At 43.6% G+C, this 26,224-nt stretch overlaps 6 protein-coding genes and 1 pseudogene across 9 annotated transcripts in view; 4 read left to right on the top strand and 3 right to left on the bottom strand.

Annotated features, from left to right (window-relative positions):
* Positions 1-33: 33 nt before the first annotated feature.
* On the bottom strand, positions 34-1,470 carry LOC115767363 (PCI domain-containing protein 2 homolog). The gene has a single exon (XM_030711624.1). It carries the CDS (start codon positions 1,272-1,274, stop codon positions 84-86), a length of 1,191 nt encoding a protein of 396 aa, XP_030567484.1. The 5' UTR covers positions 1,275-1,470; the 3' UTR covers positions 34-83.
* A 136-nt stretch (positions 1,471-1,606) lies between these two features.
* LOC115767373 (aldo-keto reductase family 1 member B1) lies at positions 1,607-3,222 on the top strand. Its single transcript, XM_030711636.1, has 4 exons — positions 1,607-1,751; positions 1,810-1,884; positions 2,079-2,221; positions 2,278-3,222. Exons 1-4 carry the CDS (start codon positions 1,698-1,700, stop codon positions 3,029-3,031), a joined length of 1,026 nt encoding a protein of 341 aa, XP_030567496.1. The 5' UTR covers positions 1,607-1,697; the 3' UTR covers positions 3,032-3,222.
* A 134-nt stretch (positions 3,223-3,356) lies between these two features.
* LOC115767345 (aldo-keto reductase family 1 member B1) lies at positions 3,357-6,916 on the top strand. Of its 4 annotated transcripts, XR_004018370.1 has the most exons (7): positions 3,357-3,488; positions 3,545-3,629; positions 5,186-5,328; positions 5,390-5,873; positions 5,937-6,145; positions 6,294-6,455; positions 6,770-6,916. XR_004018370.1 is itself a non-coding variant. In XM_030711599.1 (6 exons), exons 1-6 carry the CDS (start codon positions 3,397-3,399, stop codon positions 6,813-6,815), a joined length of 1,059 nt encoding a protein of 352 aa, XP_030567459.1. In that variant the 5' UTR covers positions 3,359-3,396; the 3' UTR covers positions 6,816-6,916. The 4 variants fall into 4 exon arrangements, 2 of the variants coding, with proteins under 2 accessions (XP_030567459.1, XP_030567470.1); XM_030711599.1 differs by lacking the exon at positions 6,294-6,455 and having other exon boundaries at positions 3,359-3,488; XR_004018372.1 differs by lacking the exons at positions 3,357-3,488; positions 3,545-3,629 and adding an exon at positions 4,116-4,270.
* A 441-nt stretch (positions 6,917-7,357) lies between these two features.
* On the top strand, positions 7,358-16,260 carry LOC115769024 (serine-rich adhesin for platelets). The gene has a single exon (XM_030713734.1). The coding sequence runs from the start codon at positions 7,358-7,360 to the stop codon at positions 16,160-16,162; it is 8,805 nt and encodes a 2,934-aa protein (XP_030569594.1). The 3' UTR covers positions 16,163-16,260.
* Positions 16,261-17,524: 1,264 nt separating this feature from the next.
* Positions 17,525-20,757, top strand: LOC115766411. The gene is made up of 8 exons (XM_030710334.1): positions 17,525-17,671; positions 17,735-17,802; positions 18,199-18,748; positions 18,818-18,974; positions 19,394-19,596; positions 19,667-20,241; positions 20,309-20,523; positions 20,601-20,757. The coding sequence occupies exons 1-8, from the start codon at positions 17,525-17,527 to the stop codon at positions 20,693-20,695; spliced, it is 2,010 nt and encodes a 669-aa protein (XP_030566194.1). The 3' UTR covers positions 20,696-20,757.
* A 932-nt stretch (positions 20,758-21,689) lies between these two features.
* On the bottom strand, positions 21,690-22,342 carry LOC115767641 (annotated as a pseudogene).
* A 3,002-nt stretch (positions 22,343-25,344) lies between these two features.
* LOC115768502 (alpha-protein kinase 1) overlaps positions 25,345-26,224 on the bottom strand; it is a 1,800-nt gene continuing 920 nt past the window's right edge. Inside the window, exon 3 of the mRNA XM_030713091.1 lies at positions 25,345-26,224. This exon is cut by the window's right edge and continues 64 nt beyond it. Coding sequence (XP_030568951.1) covers positions 25,401-26,224 — 824 coding nt within the window. The 3' untranslated portion in view covers positions 25,345-25,400.

Raw genomic sequence — 26,224 nt, 5'->3', positions numbered from 1 at the left:
TAAATGGCGCGTAAATATAAAACAGCTGTTTGATCACAGAGGCAACAAAACCTTGTTTCTTTTATTGAAATATCTTAAAAAGTCTATGTTGAAATTAATGGCGGGAACGGATTTTGCTTGGAAACAACCAATTTGTTGTGGGCATGTGAAATGTAGCCCTTAATTTTGCCATCGTATATAAGATTCGCTATGATGCAGTGCGTCTCATCCATGGACACGTCTGTTACACCGACAAACTGCAATGCCGAAAGGAAATCACTCATATCCAATTGATGTGTCTGTCTAATGGCGAAAACTTTCTTAAACAGATTACGATACACAATAAACTTGAGCTTCTCGACGAGCAAGTAAATGCCACTCCGTATGAGCACCAGCTCCTGCTCGTGCACGATCTCATCGAACTTGTTCACGTTTCCGGCCTTCAGGGCGAGCGCCAGATCGTGAAAGAGCAAAAGATCGTAGCGTTCCAGCAGCGATTTGCGTGGCAGGTAGCCGAGTAACATTTTCACCGGCACCAGATAAATGAGTATCAAGCGCTTGTTGCTCGTAAATCGATCTGGGCAGTGGGTGAAGGCATAGGACAGATCCTCAACAGCCATGCGATAGTTTGAATCGAACATGGCGCGCCGACCAACAAAATATTTGTAGGTAATTTGCTCCGGCAGCGGAAAGCTCTCCTTAAACGCACAATTGTCGATAGCGCGGATGAGAGGCTTGCACAGATGCAGTTTATTTATCCGAAAATAGACCTTGAACAGCTGATTCACCAGATTCATCATGCCCAGTCGCTTTGTCTCCTCCTCCGAGGCACGTCCGTCGGCGGCGCACACCCGAAAACAGGCCATCATACAGTCGGCCGCCTTCTCCAGTACGTGGCCAGGTGTGAAGCCACGACAATGCTTCTCGCACGCCTGTGCCAGGTAGCGCAGGTCTAGGCACACGCGGTACATGAGCGGAAGGCACCAGTTCTCATCCTTGAGTTGCTGCAGCAGCTTCACGACAGCCGAGCAACTGGCCGCCTGCTGGTTGTAGGCGTCCATGTAGTTGGGTGGCTCTTGGGCTAAATAGTAGAGCACCTTCAGATGTGCACCGACTACTTCATCCAATGGCGGCTTCAGCATGCGCTCCACCAGCTTTTCGGGCTGGGCTATGTACAAATTGTGATTCTGGACGTGTACGTCACGCAGCGACAAAAATGTGGCCAAATTGTCACCATCGTAGTCCTCGGCAGCACGTAACACACCGGAAAGATAATTATTAACGGTCCCGAACATATTTTTGTAAACCGTCCGGCCGAAGGATTAATAACAATAGGTAATCCCTAATCTTTCCAACACCTTATAAATTCGTTGAGTGTGGTTTGCGAGTTTGCTGTTGATGTTTTGTGGAGGGCCGGCAAACAAAACAGAGATGGTTGCAACTGCATAAACATATCGATAAATCACACACATAAGCGACCATCGATAACATTTATATTGATAGGCTGGCAGTGTGTACACACCCTTTTAGTGATTGATATTTGCTTAAAAATAACTGCATTTTAAAAGCCAAAAGATATAATAAATATTCACACATTATCAAGGTCAAGATAGTAAAAAACTGTTGTGTGCCGTTGCCAAAAAGTTTTCTAAATTTGAACAATTTACGTACGCACATACAGACATATGTACGCATGTTTGTAGTTTTAAAAGCTGTCAATGAAATTCGTTTGTAGCAAAATTAATAGGGCTTTCTCCTTGCGTTTACTTTCGGTAAATGGAACAAGCGCGCTTCTAAATAATAGTTCAATATAATTTGTTTCGCATACAGAAGAAAATGTCAACGCCGAATTTTCTTTTGAGCAATGGCAAAAATATGCCAATGGTCGGCCTGGGCACATGGCGCGTAAGTAAACACATCGCAACTGCTGTGAAATTATTGAATAATCACAAAACAACGCCAAAATATACTAGAAAGCAAAATGGATTTACTTGTGTATAGTTGGTTCAACGGCACTTGCCTTTGGCAGAGGAGAGCTTTTAAAGCTTTCAAGGCACTGCAAACAAAAGCTTTTTAACGGTATCATTGTTTGCTTTTAGAGCCCACCAGAAGTGATAACACAGGCGGTAAAGGATGCCATTGATATAGGATATCGGCACTTTGATTGCGCCCATATTTACGGGAATGAGGCACAAGTTGGCGCCGCAATTGCCGAGAAGCTCAAAGAGGGTGTGGTAACAAGGTAAACGTGAACGTAAATTTGTAATAGCTAGAGATTCTTGATGGCATCATCCACAGGGATCAGCTGTTCATAACAAGTAAACTATGGAATACGCACCATAGACCGGATCTGGTACGCGCCGCCTGCGAGACAAGCATCTGTAATCTGGGTGTCGACTATCTGGATCTGTATCTCATGCATTGGCCCATGGCATATAAGTCGGGCAACAATCTCTATCCCACATGTCCCGACACTGGCAAGGCGGTCTTTGAGAATATCGATTTCGTAGACACCTGGAAGGCCATGGAGCATTTGGTTGACAGTGGTCTGTGTCACGCCATCGGCGTATCCAATTTCAATGAACAGCAAATCAATCGGCTGCTGAGCGTTGCCAAGCTGAAGCCGGTCGTGCTGCAAATCGAATGTCATCCGTATCTGCGGCAGAAGACCTTGATCACGCTTTGTTACGACAATGCCATTGCCGTGACCGCGTACAGCTCATTGGGATCCGCCCACACGCCCTACGAGAAGCCCGGCGCCTATCCGCTGCTCAAGCATCCGGTTATATTGGAAATTGCTGCCAAATACGAGCGTACGCCGGCCCAGGTGCTGCTGCGCTACCAGACGCAATCGGGCATTATTGTTATACCGCGCTCTATTAGCAAGCATCACATGTACGAGAACTTCAAGAAGATTTGGGACTTTGGGCTGGACAATGATGATTTGCAGGCCATCGATGACCTTGACTGCAACGGGCGCTTCATGACAATGAAAGCTGCCTATGGACATCCTCATCATCCGTTTGAAATTGATGCTCCAAAGCAATTATAAAACCAAATGCGAAAGTGTATTTATTGGATTTAAAATTCTTCTGTGTACCTGTGTCTATGTCGAGTTAGGATATGCATAGACATCGAGTTTAACTAATCAAATTAAGCTATTAAGTTTTGTTAACAAATGTCAAACTAGCTGCGATCATGAGAGTTGCGTTTTTCAAATATATTCTGATTTTAGTACTAAAATGTTTTCATTTTTGGCTTTGTCAACATGCTCTTTTTCGTTTTAATATATATTTTCATAATGCTCTTTTTCATATGAAATTGAAAAAACATAGTAATCCCAGAAAAAAATTAAGCTCTTGTGAAAAACTACAAAAAAAATTTAAAAACAGAAACAACACGTTTATTCTGTGTAAAATGAGCGGACATTTCAGATATCCTATTCGGTTAATCCGATCCATATACCAAACCACATTTAGAGGCTATGCAAAGCCTGAAAGATTCAAATGGTAAGACTTTTATTGCCAGTTGAATGCGAGAAAGAATCTTATAAATATCGTGGCAGGTGCCAAGAGGAATTAAATTCTGTGCCTAAAGCGGTTCTTGCCGATGGAAAAGAGATTCCGATTATAGGACTCGGAACATGGAATGTAAGTTAAGATTTACAATTCTATTCTATATAGTTACATTCATTAGATATTCGTTTTATTTACTGTATATACTTTGTACAAAAAACCAAATCTAAATAACTTGCGAGAACATTTTTATATTCTGAACGAAATTTATATATATACACACACACACACACTCACGCATCATGGATAAAGTGGAGTTATGCGTATATCGCGCTCTGAAAAGTCTGCGACTCGGTTTCCTCGAGTACACACAACTTCGTCAGCGAGCCGAGGAGCATGCAAAGCTTGTAAATATTAAAACTCAAATTGAAGTTTGTTTGATATATATCGATATTTGCGGCGCTTGCGATTTGAAAGCGATCGCACAGCTGTTATCGATGCACATTTAAATGCAGACCTCGTGCTTTTCAAAAGCTTGGCAAAGCTTTCGCTTCGCAAAGGCGACCATTGGGCATATAAAAGCGGCCTACAGCTGTGTATCGGTGCTTAGTTTCTCATTCAATTTTTAAATAGTTAATTCATATTAATTTTACTATATATCCTTTACGAAAATAATTAAGCAAATAAAATCAATACTCGAAATGTCTAGCAAAGTGCCTACCGTTAAGCTAAACAGTGGCTACGATATTCCCATCATCGGCCTGGGTACCTGGAATGTAAGTACAAGGAGACGTGCATGTGAAACTAATTAAGAATGTACAGTTAAAAGTATAATGATATTAGATGCTTGCATTCGCATTACTTGAATATTCCCAAAGTCTCATTTTATCCGTCACCCACGATTTCCACTTCCTCCTTTTTCTTTTACGTCGCAATAATTGGAACAGGCCCAACAGCCCAGCTGATAGTTAGCCGGGAGAGGCGTCCGCTTTACGCCGGCTTTTATATGTATGTATGTATATGTATATGCATGTGCAAAAATGCATGTGTGTATGTGTCTGTGGGTGTGATCCGCTAGAAAAAACTGAAATGTAACAGGCGATAATGAGACCTCCAGCAATTTTCTACTACTTACAGCTGTGTGAATTCACATATTTACACAATATTGTACCAAGGTGACCTCTTGTCCGATTTAATGTCAGCGGAAAATTTTTTAATTTGTCAAGTCACCTCTTAATAAATTATGTACAATACTTGCGGGCTTATAAGCGAGTGCTCTGGCACTGATAAACTGATAAATGTGCTTATCTAGACACTTGTCTGGATTCAGATGGTCAAAAGAGGCATTAAATACAGCAGGTATATTTGTAATTTCAATCCTAAATGGAAAAATTTTATTGATACTTATCAATGACGTGTTTGTACTCTTTTCATTTCACTAAACGGAAACTGAATCTGTCGCATTTCGATATGGGAATAAACGTTACAGCTGATAAGGGACATTCAGTCGCAGATAGGCAGCTTAATTTACATTTTCTACGTCATCCAGACAATATAAAACATTCCAATTGAATCATAAATTGTGAAATTAATCTTGACATATGGTAAAAGATTAATTAGAAAATCACCCTTAACCTCAATCCCATTTTGTTTGCCACACTAATGTGAATTAATTTGTTGTTGCTTTTCAGAGCCCTCCTGGGCAAGTGGTTGAGGCGGTTAAGACAGCCATTGATGTTGGCTATCGGCACATTGATTGTGCCTACGTTTATCAGAACGAAGCTGAGGTCGGTGCTGGCATTGAGGCCAAAATCAAGGAAGGCGTTGTCAAGCGGTATTTGACCCGGAGCAATTCTTGTAGGCATACGCATTAAGTATTTTTATTTTTCTTGTAGCGAGGATTTGTTCATCACCAGCAAGTTATGGAACACATTTCATCGTCCAGCTGCTGTGAGGGCTGCTTGTGAGAATACATTGGATTTATTGAAGCTGAAATACCTAGATCTATACCTGATCCACTGGCCAATGGGTTACAGGGAGGGCTGCGATCTGTTCCCAGTTGACAAAGATGGCAAAACTCTGTTCTCGCCAGACGATTACGTAGACACCTGGAAGGCCATGGAGAAGCTCGTTGAGGACGGTCTAGTCAAGTCCATTGGCGTTTCCAACTTCAACAAGAACCAAATTGAGCGCGTACTGGAGGTTGCCAAAATACCCCCAGCCACAAATCAAATCGAATGCCATCCGTATTTAACCCAAAAGAAACTTTCCGATTATTGCAAAGCAAAGAATATTGCCATTACCGCATACAGCCCTTTGGGCAGCCCAAACCGTCCTTGGGCCAAGGAGGGTGATCCCGTGATTCTAGAGGAACAAGCCGTAAGTCATATAAGTGAAAATGCACAACAGACTGTTCAACATTTAAACTGTAAACTCTTTTAGATTAAGGACATTGCTGAATCGAAGAAAAAGACACCTGGACAGATTCTGATACGCTATCAGATCCAGCGTAATAACATTGTTATACCAAAGTCTGTGACCAAGGAACGTATCGAATCGAACTTTAAAGTCTTTGATTTCGTTTTAACACCTGAGGAAATCAAAACAATTGAAAGTTTCGAATGTAATGGACGCCTGGTGCCACTGCTCAAGTAAGTTTACCGTTTATTAATTCCCATTGAAATCGAAATGTATTATATTTATATATAAGTGGTGAATTTATAATTATTTTCTATTGATTTTTCTTTGATATTTGTATATGGATTTGATTGTAATTTTTTCTAAAATATGATTATTTAGAGATGCTGGCGCTCATAAATATTATCCATTTCACGAAGAATATTAAATTAAATCACAAGAAATCTTTCTAACCGTATGAGACATATGATATACTTATGAACACACATAGTTAAGTAAATATTTCTGGCGAAACTAACAGCGCGCAATCCGAGAAGCACAGACGTATGTTTAAATACTTTAACTATTTCTTTTACAGCCTGTTTGTTTTGTTTATTTACTCGTTTCTGTTCACCAAATAGTTGCTCGCTTTTGTACTCCAATCTCATTGAATTTGATTGGAATGCGCTTTAGTTAATCAAATTAAAGAAAATATAACTATATTCCCAATACCTTACTAACAATTATGTAAAGTACTTTCCAGCCTGTTAGAACCGTAATTAGACCAGTGTTAACATTGTTTTGATTTTATTGCTGCTTTCGACTTCAATTTATATAATTCACTTGTACTTACACTTATCTTTTTCGATATCTTATAGCCAATACGGTCATCCACACCATCCATTTGAGAAGGACGAGTTCTGATTGAAGTCTATGATGACAATATTTCCATACAATAATCCCTACACTTATGTACATGTGGTATAAATAAAATGTTGAAAGAATAAATATGAATATGGCATAATTTGGAAAATTCGAATCTGCTCAGAACTCAAATAAACAACGCTTTGTCTTGGAAACACGCTCCTCATACTCCAATTATTTTTGGTAATTGCAGCACGTTTGACGTCTTAGCCAAAGTAAAGTCTTAAGAAAGTCTGAATCTTGTTTAATCTAAGCTCGGAGCAAATATTTTGCACAGCTGTTTAGTTCCTTTTCTATAATCGTATATCGTGGGTTCAGTATCAAGTAACTAATTTTTAATTTTTTTTTCTTTTTGGTATGAAACAATAGAAGTACCAAATGTTTTGGAACAATGAGAAATTTGCTTAACTGCACAAAAGCATCTACGCAAATATCCAAATTAAAGAAATGACAATAAACCCGAATATGTCGATAAAGTATAAAAGCAGCCCAATTGTCGTTGTGGCCCACAGATAAACTTGAGCCCACGTTCTTGGTAGACAATGCGTATATTTTGTATCGCCCTCTTGGGCACCTTCGTGGCACTCGCATCCGGTGCTCACATTCATACGGAGACTGCAGTGAGCACCGAGGCGGTGAAGCCGAAGCCAGGAACTACCGGTCCTTGTTGTGAAAGTGTGAGACAAACTCTCCTAGATATTCGGAAAGATATTCGCTTGTGGCTCTTGGATAGACTCTTCGGTAAATTAATACTTATACACGATGGTGAACTTGACGGAAATCATAATCATGTGAACTGTGCAAATAATCGGATAACATCAACAGCTGACGTTTTAGGAGCTCAGCAAAATAACGTTCAATTTGATTCAATCATAAACGATATTAGAAAGACTATTCCGCATAATCACAGATCCTCGGGCCGTGTTGATAAAATAATTAAGAGTGAAACCAAAAACCAATCTAGTTCAAGCTCAAGTACAACTACGACATCGTCTGGTGGAGACTCCTCAAAATCCGGCTCAACTACAATCTCTGAGGAAAGTAGTTCATCGGTGGATCCCGTCGTAGAAGAGAGTTCCGGCGAGACTAACACTGTTGTTGAAACCGGAAACAATGTTGAATCTGCATCCTCCTCGAACACGATCACTTCTTCGGATGAATCGAGTCAGTCTAGCTCAACATCAGGTGAAGACACTGTTGTTGGCGGCGGAGACTCACAGCAATCTGGCTCAACCACGACAACGACAACCTCTGAAGAATCTAGTGCATCGGTGGATCCCGTCGTAGAAGATAGTTCCGGCGAGACGAACACTGTTGTTGAAACCGCCAACAATGTTGAATCTGGATCCTCCTCGAACACGATCACCTCTTCGGATGAATCGAGTCAGTCTAGCTCAACATCAGGTGAAGACACTGTTGTTGGAGGCGGAGACTCACAGCAATCTGGCTCAACCACGACAACCTCTGAGGAAACCATTTCATCGGTGGATCCCGTCGTAGAAGAGAGTTCCGGCGAGACTAACACTCTTGTTGAAACCGGCAACAATGTTGAATCTGGATCCTCCACGAACACTATCACATCTTCGCATGAATCAAGTCAGTCTAGTTCAACTTCAACATCAGGAGGCGACAATGTTGTTGGAGGTGGAGATTCACAGCAATTTGGTTCAACAACCACGACAACCTCTGAGGAAACCATTTCATCGGTGGATCCCGTTTTAGAAGAAAGTTCCGGCGAGACTAACACTGTTGTTGAAACCGGCAACAATGTTGAATCTGGATCCTCCTCAAACACGATCACCTCTTCGGAAGAAGCGAATCAGTCTAGTTCAACATCAACATCAGGAGGCGACACTGTAGTTGGAGGTGGAGACTCACAGCAATCTAGCTCATCCACGACAACGACAATCTCTGAGGAAAGTAGTTCATCGGTGGATCCCGTCGTAGAAGAGAGTTCCGGCGAGACTAACACTGTTGTTGAAACCGGAAACAATGTTGAATCTGCATCCTCCTCGAACACGATCACTTCTTCGGATGAATCGAGTCAGTCTAGCTCAACATCAGGTGAAGATACTGTTGTTGGAGGTGGAGACCTACAGCAATCTAGCTCAACTACGACCACGACAACCTCTGAGGAAACCATTTCATCGGTGGATCCCGTCGTAGAAGAGAGTTCCAGCCAGACTAACATTGTTGTTGAAACCGGAAACAGTATTGAATCCGGATCCTCCTCGAACACGATCACCTCTTCGAATGAATCGAGTCAGTCTAGCTCAACATCAGGTGAAGATACTGTTGTTGGAGGTGGAGACTCACAGCAATCTGGCTCAACAACCACGACAACCTCTGAGGAAACCATTTCATCGGTGGATCCCGTCGTAGAAGAGAGTTCCAGCCAGACTGACACTGTTGTTGACACCGGTAACAATGTTGAATCTGGATCCTCCGCAAACACGATCACATCTTCGGATGAATCGAGTCAGTCTAGCTCAACATCAGGTGAAGACACTGTTGTTGGAGGCGGAGACTCACAGCAATCTGGCTCAACCAAGACAACCTCTGAGGAAACCATTTCATCAGTTGATCCCGTCTTAGAAGAAAGTTCCGGCGAGACTAACACTGTTGTTGAAACCGGCGACAATGTTGAACCTGGATCCTCCTCAAACACGATCACCTCTTCGGAAGAAACGAATCAGTCTAGTTCAACATCAGGAGGCGACACTGTTGTTGGAGGTGGAGACTCACAGCAATCTAGCTCATCCACGACAACGACAACCTCTGAAGAATCTAGTGCATCGGTGGATCCCGTCGTAGAAGAGAGTTCCGGCGAGACTAACACTGTTGTTGAAACCGGCAACAATGTTGAATCTGGATCCTCCACGAACACGATCACTTCTTCGGATGAATCGAGTCAGTCTAGCTTAACATCAGGTGAAGACACTGTTGTTGGCGGCGGAGACTCACAGCAATCTGGCTCAACCACGACAACGACAACCTCTGAAGAATCTAATGCATCGGTGGATACCGTCGTAGAAGAAAGTTCCGGCGAGACTAACACTGTTGTTGAAACCGGCAACAATGTTGAATCTGGATCCTCCTTGAACACGATCACTTCTTCGGATGAATCGAGTCAGTCTAGCTCATCATCAGGTGAAGACACTGTTGTTGGCGGCGGAGACTCACAGCAATCTGGCTCAACCACGACAACGACAACCTCTGAAGAATCTAGTGCATCGGTGGATCCCGTCGTAGAAGAGAGTTCCGGCGAGACTAACATTGTTGTTGAAACCGGAAACAGTATTGAATCCGGATCCTCCTCGAACACGATCACCTCTTCGGATGAATCGAGTCAGTCTAGCTCAACATCAGGTGAAGATACTGTTGTTGGAGGTGGAGACTCACAGCAATCTGGCTCAACAACCACGACAACCTCTGAGGAAACCATTTCATTGGTGGATCCCGTCGTAGAAGAGAGTTCCAGCCAGACTGACACTGTTGTTGAAACCGGTAACAATGTTGAATCTGGATCCTCCGCAAACACGATCACATCTTCGGATGAATCGAGTCAGTCTAGCTCAACATCAGGTGAAGACACTGTTGTTGGAGGCGGAGACTCACAGCAATCTGGCTCAACCAAGACAACCTCTGAGGAAACCATTTCATCGGTGGATCCCGTCGTAGAAGAAAGTTCCGGCGAGACTAACACTGTTGTTGAAACCGGCAACAATGTTGAATCTGGATCCTCCTCAAACACGATCACCTCTTCGGAAGAAACGAATCAGTCTAGTTCAACATCAGGAGGCGACACTGTTGTTGGAGGTGGAGACTCACAGCAATCTGGCTCATCCACGACCACGACAACCTCTGAAGAATCTAGTGCATCGGTGGATCCCGTCGTAGAAGAGAGTTCCGGCGAGACTAACACTGTTGTTGAAACCGGCAACAATGTTGAATCTGGATCCTCCTCGAACACGATCACTTCTTCGGATGAATCGAGTCAGTCTAGCTCATCATCAGGTGCAGACACTGTTGTTGGCGGCGGAGACTCACAGCAATCTGGCTCAACCACGACAACGACAACCTCTGAAGAATCTAATGCATCGGTGGATACCGTCGTAGAAGAAAGTTCCGGCGAGACTAACACTGTTGTTGAAACCGGCAACAATGTTGAATCTGGATCCTCCTTGAACACGATCACTTCTTCGGATGAATCGAGTCAGTCTAGCTCATCATCAGGTGCAGACACTGTTGTTGGCGGCGGAGACTCACAGCAATCTGGCTCAACCACGACAACGACAACCTCTGAAGAATCTAGTGCATCGGTGGATCCCGTCGTAGAAGAGAGTTCCGGCGAGACTAACACTGTTGTTGAAACCGGCAACAATGTTGAATCTGGATCCTCCTCGAACACTATCACTTCTTCGGATGAATCGAGTCAGTCTAGCTCAACATCAGGTGAAGCCACTGTTGTTGGCGGCGGAGACTCACAGCAATCTGGCTCAACCACGACAACGACAACCTCTGAAGAATCTAGTGCATCGGTGGATCCCGTCGTAGAAGAAAGTTCCGGCGAGACTAACACTGTTGTTGAAACCGGCAACAATATTGAATCTGGATCCTCCTCGAAAACGATCACCTCTTCGGATGAATCAAGTCAGTCTAGTTTAACATCAACATCAGGAGGCGACACTGTTGTTGGAGGTGGAGACTCACAGCAATCTGGGTCAACCACGACCACGACAACCTCTGAAGAATCTAGTGCATCGGTGGATCCCGTCGTAGAAGAGAGTTCCGGCGAGACTTACACTGTTGTTGGAACCGGCAACAATATTGAATCCGGATCCTCCTCGAACTCGATCACCTCTTCGGATGAATCGAGTCAGTCTAGCTCAACATCAGGGGAAGACACTGTTGTTGGAGGTGGAGACTCCCAGCAATCTGGCTCAACGACCACGACAACCTCTGAGGAAACCATTTCATCGGTGGATCCCGTCGTAGAAGAGAGTTCCAGCCAAACTGACACTGTTGTTGGAACCGGCAACAATATTGAATCCGGATCCTCCTCGAACACGATCACCTCTTCGAATGAATCGAGTCAGTCTAGCTCAACATCTGGGGAAGACACTGTTGTTGGAGGTGGGGACTCCCAGCAATCTGGCTCAACGACCACGACAACCTCTGAGGAAACCATTTCATCGGTGGATCCCGTCGTAGAAGAGAGTTCCGGCGAGACTGACACTGTTGTTGAAACCGGAAACAATGTTGAATCTGGATCCTCCTCGAACACGATCACAGCTTCGGTTGAATCAAGTCAGTCTAGTTCAACTTCAACATCAGGAAGCGACACTGTTGTTGGAGGTGGAGACTCCCAGCAATCTGGCTCAACGACCACGACAACCTCTGAGGAAACCATTTCATCGGTGGATCCCGTCGTAGAAGAGAGTTCCGGCGAGACTAACACTGTTGTTGAAACCGGAAACAATGTTGAATCTGGATCCTCCTCGAACACGATCACAGCTTCGGATGAATCGAGTCAGTCTAGCTCAACATCAGGTGAAGACACTGTTGTTGGAGGTGGGGACTCCCAGCAATCTGGCTCAACGACCACGACAACCTCTGAGGAAACCATTTCATCGGTGGATCCCGTCGTAGAAGAGAGTTCCGGCGAGACTGACACTGTTGTTGAAACCGGAAACAATGTTGAATCTGGATCCTCCTCGAACACGATCACAGCTTCGGTTGAATCAAGTCAGTCTAGTTCAACTTCAACATCAGGAAGCGACACTGTTGTTGGAGGTGGAGACTCCCAGCAATCTGGCTCAACGACCACGACAACCTCTGAGGAAACCATTTCATCGGTGGATCCCGTCGTAGAAGAGAGTTCCGGCGAGACTAACACTGTTGTTGAAACCGGAAACAATGTTGAATCTGGATCCTCCTCGAACACGATCACAGCTTCGGTTGAATCAAGTCAGTCTAGTTCAACTTCAACATCAGGAAGCGACACTGTTGTTGGAGGTGGAGACTCCCAGCAATCTGGCTCAACGACCACGACAACCTCTGAGGAAACCATTTCATCGGTGGATCCCGTCGTAGAAGAGAGTTCCGGCGAGACTAACACTGTTGTTGAAACCGGAAACAATGTTGAATCTGGATCCTCCTCGAACACGATCACAGCTTCGGATGAATCGAGACAGTCTAGCTCAACATCAGGGGAAGACACTGTTGTTGGAGGTGGAGACTCACAGCAATCCGGCTCAACCACAACAACGACAACCTCTGAAGAATCTAATGCATCGGTGGATCCCGTCGTAAAAGAGAGCTCCGGCGAGACTAACACAGTTGTTGAAACCGGAAACAATGTTGAATCTGGATCCTCCTCGAACACGATCACCTCTTCGAATGAATCGAGTCAGTCTAGCTCAACATCAGGGGAAGACACTGTTGTTGGAGGTGGAGACTCCCAGCAATCTGGCTCAACGACCACGACAACCTCTGAGGAAACCATTTCATCGGTGGATCCCGTCGTAAAAGAGAATTCCGGCCAGACTAACACTTTTGTTGAAACCGGCAACAATGTTGAATCTGGATCCTCCTCAAACACGATCACCTCTTCGGAAGAAACGAATCAGTCTAGTTCAACATCAACATCAGGAAACGACACTGTTGTTGGAGGTGGAGACTCACAGCAATCTAGCTCAAGCACGACGACGACAACCTCTAAAGAATCTAGTGCATCGTTGGATCCCGTCGTAGAAGAGAGTTCCGGCGAGACTAACACTGTTGTTGAAACCGGCAACATTGTTGAATCTGGATCCTCTTCGAACTCGATCATATCTTCAGATGAATCAAGTCAGTCTAGTTCAACTTCTACATCAGGAAACGACACTGTTGTTGGAGGTGAAGACTCGCAGCAATCTGTCTCAACCACGACAACGACAACCTCTCAGGAAACCATTTCATCGGTGAATCCCGCGGTGGAAGAGAGTTCCGGCCAAACTAACACTGTTGTTGAAACCGGAAACAATGTTGATTCTGGATCCTCCTCGAACACTATCACAGCTTCGGATGAATCGAGTCAGTCTAGCTCAACATCAGGTGAAGACACTGTTGTTGGAGGTGGAGACTCACAGCAATCTGTCTCAACCACGACAACGACAACCTCTGAAGAATCTAGTTCATCGGTGGATCCCGTCGTAGCAGAGAGTTCCGGCCAGACTAATACTGTTGTTGAAACCGGCAACATTGTTGAATCTGGTTCCTCTTCGAACACGATCACATCTTCAGATGAATCAAGTCAGTCTAGTTCAACTTCAACATCAGGAAGCGACACTGTTGTTGGAGGTGGAGCCTCACAGCAATCTGGCTCAACGACCACGACAACCTCTGAGGAAACCATTTCATCGGTGGATCCCGTCGTAGAAGAGAGTTCCAGCCAGACTAACACTGTTGTTGAAACCGGCAACAATGTTGAATCTGGATCCCCCTCGAACACGATCACTTCTTCGGATGAATCGAGTCGGTCTAGTTCAACATCAGGAGGCGACACTGTTGTTGGAGGTGGAGCCTCACAGCAATCTGGCTCAACGACCACGACAACCTCTGAGGAAACCATTTCATCGGTGGATCCCGTAGAAGAGAGTTCCAGCCAGACTAACACTGTTGTTGAAACCGGTAACAATGTTGAATCTGGATCCCCCTCGAACACGATCACTTCTTCGGATGAATCGAGTCGGTCTAGTTCAACATCAGGAGGCGACACTGTTGTTGGAGGTGGAGACTCACAGCAATCTGGGTCAACCACGACCACGACAACCTCTGAAGAATCTAGTGCATCGGTGGATCCCGTCGTAGAAGAGAGTTCCGGCGAGACTAACACTGTTGTTGAAACCGGCAACAATGTTGAATCTGGATCCTCCTCGAACACGATCACTTCTTCGGATGAGTCGAGTCGGTCTAGTTCAACATCAGGAGGCGACACTGTTGTTGGAGGTGGAGACTCACAGCAATCTGGCTCAACCACGACAACGACAACCTCAGAGGAAACCATTTCATCGGTGGATCCCGTCGTAAAAGAGAATTCCAGCCAGACTAACACTGTTGTTGAAACCGGCAACAATGTTGAATCTGGATCCCCCTCGAACACGATCACTTCTTCGGATGAATCGAGTCGGTCTAGTTCAACATCAGGAGGCGACACTGTTGTTGGAGGTGGAGACTCACAGCAATCTGGCTCAACCACGACAACGACAACCTCAGAGGAAACCATTTCATCGGTGGATCCCGTCGTAGAAGAGAGTTCCAGCCAGACTAACACTGTTGTTGAAACCGGCAACAATGTTGAATCTGGATCCCCCTCGAACACGATCACTTCTTCGGATGAATCGAGTCGGTCTAGTTCAACATCAGGAGGCGACACTGTTGTTGGAGGTGGAGACTCACAGCAATCTGGCTCAACCACGACAACGACAACCTCAAAGGAAACCAGTTCATCGGTGGATCCTATCGTAGAAGAGAGTTCCGGCGAGACTGTTGATGAAACCGGAAACAATGTTGAATCTGGATCCTCCTCCAACACGATCACATCTTCGGATGAAGCAAATCAGTCTAGCTCAACGACAAATTCTGGGGCTGAAAATAATGCTGGAAACAGCGACTTTCAACAATCTGGCTCAACCACAATTACGAAAACATCTAAAAAATCAAGCTCATCAGTTGACCCTAGCACAGTGGTTAAAAACGGCAAAAGCAAGCAGACTGGAACAGCCACTAGAGTTGTTCGAGGTGGCAGCACACACCGATCTAGCTCTAAGACAGTTTCGACAACAGCTAAACAAATTCCAACCCAAGGCGGCTCGAGGACGAGAAGAGTAACTTCGAGCTCTTGGTCAAAACGGTCTAGTTCATCAACTAAGGGTACGAAGCCATCAAGCAAGATGGTTGTAAGTGTCAACTCTGGGAGTTCCACTGCAAATGCTGGCGGCCGAAAGGGCGGCAAGTCCGGAACTCGCACTACCTATACTTGGTCTAAGCGCTCCAGCTCCTCGGGCATTCCGGGTGTTATCGGAAAGGTCATCAAGAGGGGTCAAGAAAGCAGTTTATCATCTGACGTCGAAGATACCCTTGAAACAGACGATTCGCAAATAAATAATGGACAGATCGCACTAAACAAGAAATCAAAAAGATATGCCAGTAGAAGCATGAAAGTAGGCGGCGCCCGATACGGAACTGGAGCTTATCCATACTGGTGGGGATCGCAAGGAACATGGGTGGGAGCCAGTCCGACCTGGGACTATTACGGAACTGGATGGGGCAACGACGCTTGGAATGGTCAATACCTTAACTAACTTAATCAATGAGGGTAACTGTTAAATGTTTCCGTTTGTACAGCAATATATGCAAATGTTGACAGTTCTGTATTTAAAAGTTAGTAAAAAAGTAAAAAAATACATATATGCAAATCAATATATTTAGACGCATTTTATTTGAAGAGAATTCCGCTTTTTGTTTGTTTTGCATGTGTAGAATAAGGCCATGAGAAAGTCGTGGAAAAATTTATGCACACAATACAAAGCTACGTAAAGTCAGTATGGGAAAAATATTCAAATAAATACCGCGAAAACAATGTTATTTCAGCTGTTAATTAACTATTTGATAGCAAATATTCGCCAACACATTTGCCTAAATATTTGTTTAATATGTGGTGAACTTTTAAATTAAACTGTCTGCGAATTAGCTAGAGAAACTTGTACGTATTATTATCAATCAAAAAATTTTTAAGATGATTCGTGGATATTAAAATAATCAATAGAATAAAAGTGCCAATCGGTGCCATAAAACTGATAAAACATTTGTATTTATTGCTGTAAAAAAAGCTAAATTTAGCCGTAAAAAAAAAACACGTATATTGCAACACTGCCGGCCTACATGATAATTATCAGATGTTCGCCGTATGGCGCGTCAAGCTGACTTACTGAAATTGCCTAAAAAATGCCAAAAGTGCAAGAAGAAGCACAACGTGCGCATCTGACGAATTTGTGATTGGTGTAAATACAAAAATCGAACAGGCTCTCCTGGCTTTAAACTTTCTAATAACATCAAAACAATACTGCACGAGCTTGTTACAAACCATGAAATTTGTTATTTTCTAAAGTGCACTGCGCACAATTATACAACTGAGCGGAAGCGACGTATTTAATTAATCGTTTCTGCAACAGTGCAAGAGACAAAGACGATTGCTAGCAAACACTACACACAGACACGCACGCATACATGCATGCAGGCACAGGCACAGCAAACACACACACACATTGAAACGAAAATCACAAAATTTTCACCATTTACATTGGCTATGAATATGATTTCATAGTTGTGCGTTGAATAAATTACTACATCAACTGTTTTGAGAGCAGCAACCATAATAATAATAACAACAACAATAACATAATATAATATAAGTGCGTTAAAAGGGGAATCTATTGAAGCAGCGTTTGCCACACGGACAAAGAACTTGTGTAAAAAAAAAAAGTGATACCACATACACACACAAACGCAGAAGAAAATCTAATTCTGAGCTGGCCAACAACAGCTAACCAAATTTCCCATATTACACATGTGTTCAACTTTCGCATAACAACAAAAAAACAGCAGACGAATCATTTGAAGCTTCGCATTTACCAATTGCGTGGTAGTTCACAGGCGGCCACAGCATGACCATAAAGCCAGTCAGTGCACCCAGTGGCAAGCGCGTGGTCGATGCGGATGCCACCGAGGCTCACGTCTCTGGGCAGGTAGTGGTGGAGCAATCGGTTGTCAATCAGGCCCATCGCAATGTTGTTATCGATGGCCATGGCCAGGTGCGTATTAACAACCCAATTAATGCATTTGCATGACTTATCGTATAATTTCTATGCTCGCAGAGTCCACAGCGCCGTGGGGAGGTCTACGACGAGCTGGCACGCACACATCGCTGCAGTCCACACAAGAGGTGAGTGTGGATTTCCGGGTAGATAATCTATGTTTTGTCCGTCTGCCCGTGCCACAATCTAGTCTCTTGAGGTGTTTTATCTTCGCAAATGCGACTCTTTGACTGGAACGAAACGCAATACCATAAAGCTGCCAAAGGGACCTATTTTCCAGTTCATGAATTAAAACCTTGTTGGCCAAAACTAATCAAAAGCGGATCACTATATAATTAAGCTGCCACCGGATCTTTTTGTATAAAGTTTTTCCTTTTTATTTTATGCCCAATTGCATTCTATTTGTAAAATACCTTTATTGATATTTTTTTATCTTGCATTTGTCATTCGCCTGCATCTGCAACAACCCAATTATACCTTTTCTTTAACGCTACCTGCGTCTAATCAATTTTCCCGTTTTACAGCTCCCGCTCGAAACGCCGCGAACACCACGAGGGCCACGCTCATCATCACAAACGAGATCGCTTGGAGCGCGAGAAACTTAGCCTTAATCACCCGACTGTAGGCGGTGGCGGCGTTGCGGGCGTCACCAGCAAATGCAGTAGTCCACATTCAGTGGTGGCAGCTGCCGTTGCCGCCGGGCCGGGCAATAGCAGTCCAACGGCCGTGGGTCGCAAATCGCCGGAACATCTGGGCCTAGGCTGTGCCAACGTACCAAAAGCTCAGACTCAGATCACGCCGGCTGCTGCGGCGGCCAATTTGCTAAAGGCCGTCGAGGAGACATTTTCTGGCTATAATAGCGGTGATGAGCATCTGCAGCCCAAGGAGCGCACCATTTCGGTCGAGGAGTGGAAGAGGCGCGACGAGGAGTTCGCCAAGTGCATGGAGAAGCGCGGCTATGAACTGAAGCCCGTCGAGGAGGACGGCGCCTGCCTATTTCGCTCAATATCTCTGCAGATCTATGGCGATGAGGGCATGCACGATGTCATACGTCAGCACACAATGGACTATATTGTAATATCTCTATATATATATGTATTTATGCACATATTATATTTATGTTTTCCATTCATTTTCTTGTAGCATGAGAACCGCGAGTACTTTGGACAGTTTGTCACCGAGGACATCAATGGCTACATTCAACGAAAACGTGCTCGGGATGCACACGGCAATCACATCGAGATACAGGCCATATCAGAGATCTATAGTCGCACCGTCGAAGTCTACTGCTATCAGTCGAGTTAGTATTCAATATCGCTATAAGCTCTATAATCCAACAGGCGTCCGATTCCAAATGACTGTCCGATTCTTGTTTTGATTTATACTCTGTTAACAAAGTAAAATGGGTTTATAAGTTTGGGCAAAAGCCCATTGATATTGATATGACAAGAAACCATACGACTTTCACACTTCCATGTTCTTGCGATTCTCAAGGCAGAATTTTGTTTTAGGATGTATTTGTAAAGCACCCCGCAAATTTACTTTCGCAAAAATCTTTTACAATGAGAAACACAAATGTTGCAAATATCGCTTTGAAAATAATTCTAAAGCCCGTCGGACGATTTACTTTTGCTTTGACACCCTCGTGCACTCATTTGCCAATTAACTCTTGATCTCTTAGACATTCGTGCTTATATTTATTATTTTTTATACTTGCAGCTCCCATCAACATCTTCAATTCGGAGCAATCGCAGGCTGGTTATCCGCCGCTGCGTTTGTCCTATCAACGAGGCTCTCACTATAATGCGATACTGGATCCTTACAATGCCACTGTGGGCGTCGGCTTGGGTTTGGCTGGTTACAAGCCCGAGTTTCAGACCAAGGAGGCAGTGCGTCTTAGCGAGCAGCTGGAAATCGAACAGGTAATCTAAAAATAATATATATATATATATACATAAATCAAGATGACATTAATTTATATGTCTTGTCTAGACAATGTTTGAGGATAAGCTAAAGACAACAGACTGGGAAGCTACCAACGAGGCCATCGAGGAGCAAATCGCCCGCGAGTCCTATTTACAATGGTGCCGTGATAATATGCAGCGTTCGCGCAGCAGCAACACAGCCGCCACTTCGGCAACATCTTCAACAGTGACATCTGCCGAGGCGCTTACCGACTCTGACGCTTCGCCCTCCAAATACTCAAGCGATGGAGGAGGAGGAGGCGTTTGTGGCAGCAGTAACAACAACGGCAACAGCAACACAGCCGCCACCTTGAGCGGCTCCAGCGTCGGTGATGGCCCAGCCTCTGGCTTTGCACTATCGCCCAAGAGCCTAGGCCAGTTTACACACAAGCTACCGCCCGAAGTGAACGAACTGGGCGGCTATGAGAGCGATGCCACCGATATGAGCAGCACCAGCTCGGTGGGCCACTGTGGAGGCAATGCTTCGCCCAATACAGCGGCCGCCACACAGCGCTCCAAAAAATTGCCCAAATCCCAGCGTCGCAGCAACAACCTGCGCAGCAGCAAGAAACGTCGGCACGAAGTCCGTGAGGCAGGCAACAGGTATGTGCCAAGCTATCCATTAGTGCCACCAACTCGCAACTCTCACATATGCTTTGCCCGATTGTAGTCTGGAAGCACACGAAACGCCGCAGCGCAAGAGTCCCAAGCGCGATGCTGCGCCCTCAGCTTCACGTGAGCGCACGCCGGAAGTGGAACAGCAGCCATGCACCTCCAAACAGTCGTCCCAGTCGCCACCCAAACGTGTCGATGCTCAGTCGCCGCCAAAGCAGAGCTACTCCAGCTTCTATCAGGAGCTGCTCGAGGCCTCCTACGCCAACGATGGTTAGTGCTGTTTTAAATTTTGTTGTTGTTTAATACAAGAAACTTGCAATTTACATTTTTCCTTCGATCTTTGCCAGGCGTCAATGAGAACGAGATGCTGCAGCGAGCCATACAGATGTCTACACGCGATTATATGGATGATCAGAAGCGAAAATATTTGTGCGGCCCATAGATAGCCAAAGCCAAGGCGTCGGTCTTTTGTACAGTGATTAAATTTATCTTTCGCAACGAAAACGAAACACAACAAATCAACCAAAAAATACAAAAAAAAAAAAAAAAAAAAAAAAAAAAAAAAAAAATACAACAAAACAGAATGAAAGAAACACAAAACACACATTTTGTACGACTAATAATAAAAATTGATAAGTGAGGAAGTGCCCGCAGGACTCGAATGTCCTGCACGCCCTGCAGATATTGGCACACACCATACAACACACATGAATACGTCATACATATATATCTATCTATATATATATATATACACAAAAACAGAATGTTTTGAAATAAGAAACTGTTCGTTAGCATTAAACACAGGCAGATTTGAATTAGTTCAAGCACAATATTTTTGTATAAGGCTTGACTCGAATCTCTGCTAATCTCTGCGATGTAGTTGTTACCTTCCCCCTCCCCCTACCCAACCCATCCCATCCATATTTTCCGCACACTCCCTTTAACATACAATTAATTAACCTAACGTATATTTTGTAATATCTTAAGTTAAGCTGTACGCAGGCAAAGATCATTCAGTATATACATAGAAAGAACAGCACGAACATATGATATAAAAAAAAATTACATATACATACACAAATTGCATACAATTACATGAATAATTAATTATAATTACAAATTAAATAATTATACTGATTACTTGATTGAATATAATAAATGGTGCATAATAAATATAAATGAGTGCAATTAATGTAAAGTAAACAAACTTGAAGAAATTTGAAGATTTCAATGAAGATTAAAATAATATCCATATATTTTGAGATATCTATAATAACTTGTTTGTGATTATATCAGTATACATTTTCTTGATTCTGTTGGATAAGTAATTTTAAGATCCGATTACAATTTACATTATACATTTGGATACATTTGATGCTCTACACAGTTGGACATGTCGAATGAGTAGAATATAGATTATGCCCATTTAAGTTTGATTTTCTGTGTGCTAGAGCATGAACCAACCGAGACAAAAAAGACCGAAAAAGAGAAACAGCGCCTGTTCGTCGTTTAAATTCAGCGCGGATGCAAGGGACTCAATCGGAATGCTGCCATAGCCGAGAGATGTGTGAAATCCAAAGAGGAAGCCCAGATAGATAGAACTCGATTCTTGACTAGGTTCGATCCGTTGTGCAGCAGGACGTGGCGCCATCGTATCACGTGGATCTTGCACTGCACAATTCCGACCATATAACGGTATTACTTTACTCTTATCCAGTGGCACCCTGCAAACGGGGCAGAGCCTGCGCTGGCTACATGGCGTCAGCGTCCACAAGTGCAGGCAGGCCCAACAAAACAGATGGCCACAAGTACAAATGACCGCATTCTTGGCTGTGCCCAAGCAGATATTGCAATCATATAGGGATTTATCAGTTTGGTCCGTATTCTTTGTGGTTTCCATAAATAATACGTATAATTTAGTTGTTTTCCTTGGTCAGGTATTATGGATCCGAGAACGTGTTAAATATTTTGATTTTAAGATTTATCTACCTTTGAACTTTTGCTTTAAGTATCAGCTATTGGTTATATGAGCGCTATCAAATTTCTAGATTTTCCAGTTCTTATTTGTCTGACAATTTCCACAACGATATCTCGAAAGTTTATACCAAAAATAAAATGAATACACCAATCCCCAGAGCTCCTTGAAGATATAAGGGAATATACATACATATACACTCCCATAAAAGTTAGGGAAGCTCGCAAGAAGAAGAGCCAGCAGCACAAATAGGGCTGCCCACTGAAGCTGTGTCTCAGTTGCAGCTGAGAAGCGGCCTGGTGTGGGTGTTGGCCGTGTGCTGTTATGTCTTTGTGTGTATGTGTGTGTTCGTATGCGAAGACTGATCATGAATGTAAGCTCGCAAGAAGAAGAGAAGTTAGGGAGCATAAAAAAGGTCTCCGAAGCTGCGATTCGCTTGCTACAAAAAGGCAGCAGATGGTGTGTGTAGATGTGTGCGTGTATTCGTCTTAAAATGTACATGAAGATCTGGCAAGGCTCAGCAGCATATATAAGGCTGCCTACAGAAGTTGGGCCTCAGTTGCAGCTGAGAAGCGGCCCGGTGTGGCTGCAGGCTGTGTGCTGTTATATCTTTGTGTGTATGTGTGTGTTTGTATGCGAATACTGATCATGAATGTAAGCTTCGCAAGAAGAAGAGAAGAGATGGAGCATAAAAAGGTCTCCGAAGCTGCGATTCGCTTGCTGCTAAAAGGCAGCAGATGGTGTGTGTAGGTGTGTGTCTGTGCGTGTATTCTTCTAAAAATATACATGAAAATCTGGCAAGGCTCAGCAGCATAAATAAGGCTGCCCACAGAAGTTGGGCCTCAGTTGCAGCTGTGAAGCGGCCCGGCATTTACGTGTGGAGTTGTGTATTGTGTGTGTGTGTGTGTGTGTTCGTATAAAAATTCGAAAAACGTGTAAGCTTGAAGCAAGAAGAAGAGAAGTGCATAATAAGGGCTCCAATTGAAGCTGCAATTTCATTGCTGCTCCGAGGCGTGGTATAATAGTGTGTATGTGTTTGTGCGTGTGTACATAAACACGAAGACCAGGCTCAGTAGTATAAATAGTGTCAGTTGCAGCTGTGATGCTGCCCGGCATATACATATGTGTGGTATATGTGCATGTGTGTATATGTGTATGTGTGTGAGAGTAAAAATATAAATGGCGGATCTCTCGCAAGCGATGAGTACAAACTTGAGCCTCCTTTTTTACCCAGTTGAGTGGATTTTGGGCAATCGGTGAGTCACTTTTAAAATAACAATATATCAACATTAGATTATGTACAAAAAAAAAAAAACTTTGACTTTTCCAAGCAGTTGGGGAGACGAGTATTAAACAACTGTTAAACACGTCTTTAATTAATGTTAACAAAGGGTGAAAGCTCAACAAAAACGAGAAAGAAAAGCTATCTTCGGCACGCCGAACATTTAAATACCCTTCAGACCCAACCTTTTCATAATGCTCTTAGGGCTTTGCCCGTATCTAAGGAGCACATGGAAAATAGCTAATGCCGAAGTTTAAGATATCTTGAAAAACAAAGTTTTCCATACAACGCCTTAGTTTTCGACCGATCTTTCCTATGGCAGCTATATGATATAGTGGTCCGATGTTGATAGGATTTTGCGTATATATGAGGAGCATAGTAAAACTAATAGATCCGTAATTTGGTCAAGATATCTTGATAAACAAAAATGTTGTTCATACAAGAACCTACTTTTCGACCAATCGTTCCTATTGTAGCTATACGATATAGTGGTTCAATCCAGCTGGTTCTGACATATGTGCTGCGTGCAACAGGAGGAGGGACTTCTTCATGACGAAAGCTTTAAAATTGAGACTAGTTCGCATAGAATCAGACAGACGGACAGATGGACATGGCTATATCGACTCGGCTGTTGATGCTGATCAAGAATATATATATAGTTTTTGGGGTCGGAGATGTCTCCTTCTATGCGTTACACATTTCACGACAAAATTATAATAACCTCTGCAAGGGTATAAAAAGTTCTGATAACGGTTTCTACCTATTTTCCATAGCGGAAAGCGTTCCGGGAGCAGTTTTCCAGCAAATAAATAAAATTGTCATGTGTATTTACAAATGTTTTAATCGGTGTTATCAAAAGTCGAAGGACATTCATAGTATCTAGTTCGTACTTATAGCTAAATTGCGCTTTGCTTCGTTATTAAGAGTACATAAATAGTTTGCTGCATTTACACCGTGTTCTTTTATCGTTCAAATATTTACATAGATTCGCTTTTATACAAAAATACATTTTACTAAAATACGCGATTCGCATATAAAATTATAATCTCTTTGCACATTTGTCTTAAAAGTACGGCCGACAGAATATCACATCGGCTCTCTGGGACCTAAACTTGAAATTTGTTTTATATAAAATAAAATTGACGATTTGAAAACATATTAAATAAATAATTATACCCTGTAATTTGGACACATATCCGAACCTATAAAGTATATAAATTAGTATCGACTATATCGCTTTTTTTTCCCATTATTACACAGTTTTTATGTTTAAACTTAATTGGTAAAAGTTGTATAATAATAATAAGAACAGTTGGACTTATTTAAACAAGAATACGAACAATCCTTCACAATAGGATTGATTACTTTAAGCTATAAGATTATTTACAATAATCGCTCGTCAAAAACAAAATATTTACATTTTTATTGTGTTTTTCAAAGTTCAAATTATTGCATAGAATATGGGAACTGTTTCATTTTTGAATTTTTGCAAATTTTGCGAGTGATCGCTATAAATTTATTTTATATAAAAATCAAGTTAATCAAGCTTCTGGTCCCAGGTTTATAGCACTTTTTTAGGACTAGCTTTGTGTCGCGTTGTTTCCTAGGAATAATTGTACAGTATTGAAGGATGCCCCCCAGTAATGGGAGGTCCTTCAAATTTAAGCTATTGTATTGTTGAATATCGTCAACGATATTCTTGTATCCGATTTGCGTGAGTCAATTAAATTGCGTGGACCGAGAGAGAGTTTTGTTTTGTTTGGACTTGAATTTGTTGCGAGCAGCAGCAACAGTTGTTGCTGTCGCGTATCGCGTGTTGCATGTTGCATGTTCAAATGTGTCATGTGGTTTTTGAATTTTGATTTAACTGACTTTACAAAAATCATTTGGCTAATTTAGCATTTGCTGTTGTTGCTGCTGCCCAGTTGCTTGTTGCTGTTGTTGTTGGCTGACGACAATGTGATGCTGCTGCTGCTGCTGTTGCTGCTGCTGCTGCTGTTGCTGCTGCTGCTGTTGCTGCTGTAGTTGCAGCTGCTGCTGATTGGCATGCTGCACGGCCGCAGTTGTGGCAGCCGTCACCACCGGCTGCAACATGCTGGTGCCGTTCTCGCGCCGCACATGACTATTTAGCTCGGCCTTGACGCGCCTGGCTATGTGGGAGCGTGTGTGCTTGCGCAGGTGATCCTTGCGATAGAAGCCCTTGCCGCATTCCTGGCACTGATGTCGCTTCTCGCCCGAATGGATGACAAAATGCAGGCTCAGCTGCTCCTTGCGCTTAAAGGCCTTCAAACAGACCGTGCAGATGTATGGCCGTTCCGGATTGTGCGACTGTTTGTGCCTCGTCAGATGATCCTTGCGCTTGAGCGATGCCTGACATATATCGCATACATAGCGCCGCTCCAGATTGTGCCCCACCAGATGCACCTCGAGCAACTCCGGTTCCGGATAGGCCACATGACATTCGGGGCACATGTAGAGCGGACTGCCGTCCAGTGCAGTGCCCATGCGAATCTCGCCAGGACGCAGCTTTGGCTTGCGCTCTTTCGAGCGCTTTTTGCGTTTCTTCTTCTTGGCACCGCTTACGGCTGTTGACGTGTTCGCCACCGCGACCTGCGACTGCAACTGCAGTGTTTCCTGCTGCTGCTGTTGTTGCTGCTGCTGCTGCTGCTGTTGCTGATGCAGCGGCTGCTGCTCCTGCTGAGGTATGCTTATGG

Source organism: Drosophila novamexicana, unplaced genomic scaffold (assembly GCF_003285875.2).
Source record: "Drosophila novamexicana strain 15010-1031.04,08,12 unplaced genomic scaffold, DnovRS2.1 tig00000009-arrow-pilon, whole genome shotgun sequence".
NCBI lineage: Eukaryota > Metazoa > Arthropoda > Insecta > Diptera > Drosophilidae > Drosophila > Drosophila novamexicana.
The sequence above is the reverse complement of the archived record's forward strand: the minus strand, read 5'-3'. Positions and strand labels throughout refer to the sequence as shown.

Coding starts and splice junctions, on each gene's coding strand:
- LOC115766411 (XM_030710334.1), top strand. CDS start 17,525: ATGACCATAAAGCCAGTCAGTGCACCCAGTGGCAAGCGCGTGGTCGAT. Junction 17,672..17,734: donor TTATCGATGGCCATGGCCAG/GTGCGTATTAAC, acceptor CTATGCTCGCAG/AGTCCACAGCGCCGTGGGGA. Junction 19,597..19,666: donor AGCAGCTGGAAATCGAACAG/GTAATCTAAAAA, acceptor TGTCTTGTCTAG/ACAATGTTTGAGGATAAGCT.
- LOC115767363 (XM_030711624.1), bottom strand. CDS start 1,274: ATGTTCGGGACCGTTAATAATTATCTTTCCGGTGTGTTACGTGCTGCC.
- LOC115769024 (XM_030713734.1), top strand. CDS start 7,358: ATGCGTATATTTTGTATCGCCCTCTTGGGCACCTTCGTGGCACTCGCA.
- LOC115767345 (XM_030711599.1), top strand. CDS start 3,397: ATGAGCGGACATTTCAGATATCCTATTCGGTTAATCCGATCCATATAC. Junction 3,489..3,544: donor AAGCCTGAAAGATTCAAATG/GTAAGACTTTTA, acceptor ATATCGTGGCAG/GTGCCAAGAGGAATTAAATT. Junction 5,874..5,936: donor TGATTCTAGAGGAACAAGCC/GTAAGTCATATA, acceptor AAACTCTTTTAG/ATTAAGGACATTGCTGAATC.
- LOC115767373 (XM_030711636.1), top strand. CDS start 1,698: ATGAAATTCGTTTGTAGCAAAATTAATAGGGCTTTCTCCTTGCGTTTA. Junction 1,885..2,078: donor TCGGCCTGGGCACATGGCGC/GTAAGTAAACAC, acceptor GTTTGCTTTTAG/AGCCCACCAGAAGTGATAAC. Junction 2,222..2,277: donor AAAGAGGGTGTGGTAACAAG/GTAAACGTGAAC, acceptor CATCATCCACAG/GGATCAGCTGTTCATAACAA.